This window comes from Arachis ipaensis, chromosome B03 (assembly GCF_000816755.2).
Source record: "Arachis ipaensis cultivar K30076 chromosome B03, Araip1.1, whole genome shotgun sequence".
NCBI classification, from domain to species: Eukaryota; Viridiplantae; Streptophyta; class Magnoliopsida; order Fabales; family Fabaceae; genus Arachis; species Arachis ipaensis.
Genome location: NC_029787.2, coordinates 113,753,242 through 113,759,586, shown reverse-complemented (window position 1 = coordinate 113,759,586; position 6,345 = coordinate 113,753,242). Strand labels below are relative to the sequence as shown.

The 6,345-nt window shown below is 36.3% G+C and overlaps 1 protein-coding gene across 1 annotated transcript; it reads left to right on the top strand.

Annotated features, from left to right (window-relative positions):
- Positions 3,077 to 6,345, top strand: LOC107630986 (RNA-binding protein with multiple splicing). The gene is given in 8 exon segments (XM_021117402.1): positions 3,077 to 3,085; positions 3,536 to 3,667; positions 4,046 to 4,095; positions 4,097 to 4,293; positions 4,566 to 4,689; positions 4,874 to 4,991; positions 5,358 to 5,458; positions 6,143 to 6,345. Coding segments are annotated over 7 exon segments (633 nt in total). The 3' UTR covers positions 5,361 to 5,458; positions 6,143 to 6,345.

Here is a 6,345-nt window from a genome sequence, read left to right as displayed (position 1 = left end):
ATTATTTATTTTTAATTAAAAATAATATTTAATCATTTTATATTTCATAAACATAATAGTAACATTGAAAAAACAAAATTTTAATTTGTATTAAAATCAAAAACAACAAAATCATAATCAAATTCAAGTTAAAATTACAAACAACATAATTATTAATTCATCGTTAAATGCTCGCTAATAATAATTTTTAAAAGGAGAATACTCCCACAAAGATGCTCTAAACATCTTTTTTAAAAGTCGTTGAGATGTCATAATGTAATTGGTAGTATTTTTTAGATCCAGTTGAATTTGGATGGTTTACATAACTCGGTTTAAATTCCGTTTGAATTTATAATTCAGATCAGATTTATATAAACTGGTTAGATCTTTATTTTTTTTTCTTCAAAACACGATGTCGTTTAGCATTCCTTCCTGAGCTCTCCTCTTCTCCTTCCTCAGTGTCAGTGTCACTTTGTCACTGAAGCTCTCTATCATCTCTCTCACTGTGGCTCACTGCTCTCGCTTCCGGTCTCTTTCATTATCTCCTGTGTCGCATTCAAGCTTCTCGTCATTCTCTTGGTTCCAGTCTCTCTCACCGTCTCCGGTCTCGCACTTAGTTGCTCGGCTTTCCTGCTCTCGTCGTCGCCAACGACAGAAACAACAAGTCCTGTTGCCGATCGTCGGACTTGTCGCTATCATCTTCTTAGTTCGACTCTCGGCGTCAGCTTCCTCCTCGCCGTTAGCTTCCTCTCCACCGTCAACCTCCTTTGCGCAACCAGAAGCTGGTCCCACCCAACCTAGAAGATCTGCATTGATCTTCTTCTTCCTCGAGCCAGAGGCGCTGGTTGCCTGGTTCCGTTGATCGGTTCTTCTTCCTTATCGCAGATGCTATCCATTTTCTACTCTCTTGCAGCTCCTCGCACTACAAAAAAATTAATTTAAAACGGCATTTATATAATGGCGGTTTTAAAAAACTGCCATAATATTTGAGTATTAAGGCATTTTATGGTGTTGTCATAATTTATTTGTATAAAATGGCGGTTTTTGGTGATTTCGGCGGTTTTAAACCGCCATTAACTTGATCTATGATTAAAAAAATAAAAGGTCCAAAACTCTTCTCCAACGACAAAGACCCTAAAACTTCACACTGAAAATGGCCCAAAACTCTTCTCCAACGACGAAAACCCTAAAACCACACACTGAAACTAACGCTGCCGCCACTGAAACCCGAAAATGATGCTACCACTGTGCTCTGTTCCGGCGATAATCTGCTCCGGCAACAGTCTTCTCCACCGCATTCACCTCCGATTGACTAGAAACTCCTCCATCGAGATTTTGTGGTATGAACTGAAATGCTCTCCTTGTTGTCTCCTCTAATGACGATCTCTCCGACGATGATCTCCTCTGGCAATGTTTTCCTCCGGCGGCGCGTTCTTCTCCGGCTATAATATCCTCGATTGAGCAAGGTTGAAACGATGTCACTGTGTGAGAGCAAGGTTGAAACGAAGATCTCCTCCAACGACATTCTCCTCTGGTGACGATCTCCTCCGGCGGTGTTCTCTTCCGACTACAGCCTCCTTCATCGAGCTACTATGCTACAAGTTTTTCCTCCGTCAAGATTCTTAGGTTTTACGAGGTAAGGTTTTGGCCAGGGGGTTATTAACTTTGGACTTATAATTAGCCTTGATGTTTATCATTTAGTTATATTAACTTATAATTTTGGCCTGATTTGATAACAAATCCAAACTATCTTCACTATATTGATATATGCTCTGTTCGCTATCACTGGTGATTCTGGTTTTGTTGTTTGTGACAATGTATAATACCTTGAAGGCTTGAATGTTGTTCAATAAAATTGATGGTATTATGATTTGATCTCTAGTTACTGGTAGCTCATGTTGATGAATCCTCCTTTCTTTTGTTATATTTTCAATTCGAAAATTAGGAATAATAAATTTCAAATTGTGTGTCTGTTTTCTTTGGCTGCATGATGATTGATAGCAGCATTTAAATTAGTATTTACAGTTTTCTTGTGACCTTTAATTTGATGGATTGTATTGTCTTCACTTTTCAAATACTAAAATTTAACTTATTAATCTGAGCAGATCAAAGAGGAATGTGATTATCTAATCAGTATTCCAAAGCCACACATGCAAAAATTGAGAGTTGTTGATAGCAAAACTGGAACAAGTAAAGACAGCAAGTTAGAGTTTTCTCCCCCTATCTTTCCTTGTTCACTGTCCTTTGATATTGAAAGTTGTCTCTTGAGACTACCCTTGCTCTTCTTCCGTGATGATAGACCTTACCTTTTCATATTTCTTTTACATTTAGAGTCCGGAGCCAGAACATTTTTGGCCAGAGGGCGTGATAAGATTGTGAGGAATATTGAGAAAAAAAATTACCGACTTCACTTTCATACCTGTAGGTAAGTACTTTGTGCCTTTATCTTTCTTATGATATATTATTATTTGTTGGAAATGACATTCTACCTTTTTTGCCAATTGCTCTGTCCTTACATGAAGTTTTCTCTTTGATTTTGGAAACTGATTTCCCATCCAGGAAAAAAGATGGAATAATTTAGACAGTGTACTATAATTGAGACATGTCATATTTGATTTCCAGTGAAAAAGATACATTCAAAATTTTTAAGTTGCTTAAGTTGTTTCAGAAATTTTGTTATATACTCTGCCAAGAAACAAGTTTTGAATGAAAAATTAATCGTTTTGCCTTTAGCAGCGGTGCCCTTTTTCTATTTGTAGTTGGTCACGTCTCTTAAAATATATGTTTACAATTTTCTTCCATTTTAATACAAGTGAACATATGTCGTATAAATAATACATACTCCGATTGGGAATTTGCCGCTTCTGAAATATTATGGTTATGTTTAACCAATTTGTATATTTATCATGTTTTTAACGCAGTTTTAGACAAGTTGAACATGGAGTATTATAACAGTGATTGTTAATTATATATGCATGATATCCAAACAATAAATAAGACTTGCCTGAAATCCCTGCCTTACAAGTTTCGCAAGCAAAATTAATACTATATAGAAACTACAAACCACCTAAATGAAACCTCCCTGTGTCTCTCTATTATGCAACACGTAAGTCATTTACACAAGATCAATTACTTGATCATGCAAAATAAAACTACTTGTTAATAATCTTTCTATTTGTAAAGACTAAATTTTATTCGGCTTTCTCATTTAGCTTTAAAATTTTCTGAAATAATTCTCTTAATCTTCGAAACATTAAATTAAGAAAATGCCTTATGACTAATAGTCATCAATAATCAATGTTTAAAAGTATAGGATAAACTATCTTGTTGGATTATTAGATTAAAAAAATGTAATTGATGGTTAAGTGATGGCTAAATACAATGCATTTCTCTTAAATTAATAGCAACTTATATTTTGTCTGAATAAAAAATATCATAGACTTGAAACGTTGAAACTGGGTTGTTGGGCTTGAGCAGCTTATGTTTTGTTCTGCTCTTCCTCCAAAATCAATCAATCTCTCTTTAACATTCCTTGATTCTCCTTCTATTGATGTAGCTTTTGAGAAGATCAAAAGCCTTTGTGAAGGCAAAGGACCTTGATTCTTCGTTGATATTGTTGATCAATGGTGCTTGGGCTAAAGCAAAAGAATCAATGCTGCCAGCTTCAAAGCATGAACCAGATGGCAGAGTAATCTTGGTTGAATTCAAAACCGTTCGGTTGTTGAATACATATGTTCCAAATAATGGGTGGAAAGAGGAACCAAACTCATTTCAAAGGAGAAGAAAATGGGACAAAAGGATTCTAGAATTTGTTACACAAAATTCAGACAAGCCTTTTATATGGTGTGGGGATCTAAATGTAAGGTAGCTAATCTCCATTTTCCTTTTGTCTCTGGCAGTATGAGATTAATAAATTCCAATCTCTTTGTTTGGTGGCATACTTTTCATTATTGCTGCACCTGCTCCCCCTGCTCCTCCCCACCCCGCCGAAGAGGTAGCTCTCCTTTTCACCTTCTCACAACTTTCTTGCTTGAAAAATGGGAAAGTGATTTGTGTGTTGGGTTAGGTTCGAACGATATTCATCACGGGGCTTCCGGAGGACGTGAAGGAGAGGGAGTCTGATGCGGTGGCTTCCCAGATTCGAAGCGTCTCAACTGAATTTCAAGGCAGAAAAGCCCATGGGCTTCGCACTTTTCTCCACCGCCCACCAAGCAATTGCCGCCAAGGACATCCTTCAGGACATGCTCTTCGATCACGACACCAAGTCCGTCCTCCACACCGAGATGGCCAAGAAGTACCTCTTTGTCAAGAGAGGTCCTCTCTTTCTTTCACTTTCTAGCTGCATTTATGAAATGTGTTATCTTGACTGAAACTGATTGCTGCTACAAGCAAGAATCCTGAAATTTTAACTGTTTGATGTGTTGTTCTTGCTATGGTATGTGATGAAAATGAGTGGTGTGTGGAAATTTGTGAATGTGTTAGGACTGAGCAGGGGCTAGGGCATTTTTACCTACTAGTGCTTGCTATGCTGCTACTGTTATTCTCTTTTTTCAGCCTACTTATCTTGATTTCTTTGTAAGGAATAGGGGCTGATGCGGGTGCGTTTGACCAGAGTAAGCGATTGCGGACAGCTGGGGATTATACGCACACTGGTTATACAAGTCCTTCCCCTTTCCATCATCCACCACCACCCGTTTGGGGACCACATGGGTAAACACTATGTTTTTCCAAAAATGTTTTTTATTTTTCCGTAAAATACTAAAAATTCCAGAGTCAAAGCTGTAATAAGAAGATAGGAATTTTCTTTTGCATGCCTCTTCCTATAACTCACTAAATCCAGTATGGTTGGTCTTAGTTTGCAAGTCGTGACAGTTTATCTGTATTTCCTGATTAGGTACATGGCTCCACCGCCGCCGCCTCCATATGATCCATATGGAGGCTACCCCATTGCGCCAGTGCCAATGCCTACTCCTGCTCCAATAGCAGCGCCTAGCAGTTATGTTCCAGTTCAGGTAATAAATTGTGTGTTGTTTTCACCTGATTTCACCATATATGATTATGTCCTTACTCTTTATCTTGTGATACTAACAACATAAGGGAAGATATTTGAAATATTCTGCAAACCATGCTCTTTAAATGCCTTCGCATGAAATTTTTTTACCTTGCTTTATTATTTGGTCCATAGATTTAAGATAGTGTCACAGAGGTTATTGTTTTGTTAGAACAATGCTGCATTATACTACATGGATCAGATATTGTTACTATCACCTGACCTTATGATTTGGTTATTGTTACTATCACCTGACCTCACAGCTCCGTGAAGGGCTAAGTTATTAACACGTGGTCTTAGTTAATTACTGATCACAACTTGCATGCAGTGATGGTTTTCAGCCTGGGCCACGAGATGGAATTATTCAGTGTTTCATCAAAAGAGATAAATCTAATTCAACATATCACCTATTCCTCTGTCTCAGCCCTGGTAAAATTTCTTTCCATTTGTTGTACACGTGGACTACATATTGCTTGCGTTTATGTCTTTTTTGTGATCAGATGCTTCTAGTGTGACTGTAAATTTTGACTTCAGTTCAAATAGTTCAAGCTGTTGAAGCTTCTGATTTTGACTTCAGACTTCTGATTTTGTATATGTTTGCATTGATACATGATCTATATGCTTACAATATGAAATTATAAATTACTGGTAAGAGAGTTCTGGACATGGTTGATCAAGGTCAAAATTTCCATCTTTTTTTTTCTTTGTTTGAATCGGCATTTACTTGGTGTTCTGAGTATGAAACTCGGATAGTTTCATAATTTTAGTTTCCATATGTTATTTGTTTCCCTTCCCATTAGGAGTCTAGGATCTTATTATCTGATAATTGTTTACTTGGGGGCACACTTAACCAGGTTTCTTTGCCACTTAAATAAACATTATAAATTTTTGGATGTTGATCAGGTGACATAGGTATCTGCACTACTTGGGGTTGAAAACTATTACACATTTATATATTTGGAAATATTTTTCATTCTATTAAATTATAATTTCTGATGTCAGTTTCTCCAGTGTTTGCATATCTTCTTATTTCTTGTTTTATCTGTGAATATAATTATGTGAATATAATAATTATTTTTTTTATTATGTTTTCAAATTATATTTTTATTGTAGGAATTGGATCAAGAGAGTGAGATTCTATCGCCAAAAGAGTTAGAAAGTAGGTCTTCTGGAGCGAGCAATAGAATAGCGTGAAATATGATGGAGATTTTATGTATTAAGAGTTACATGTAAAGACATTTATAGTTAAAAAATTATGCTATGTTTGATACTATGTATAATAGTTATTACTTTTAATTTTCAATACTAAAATTATA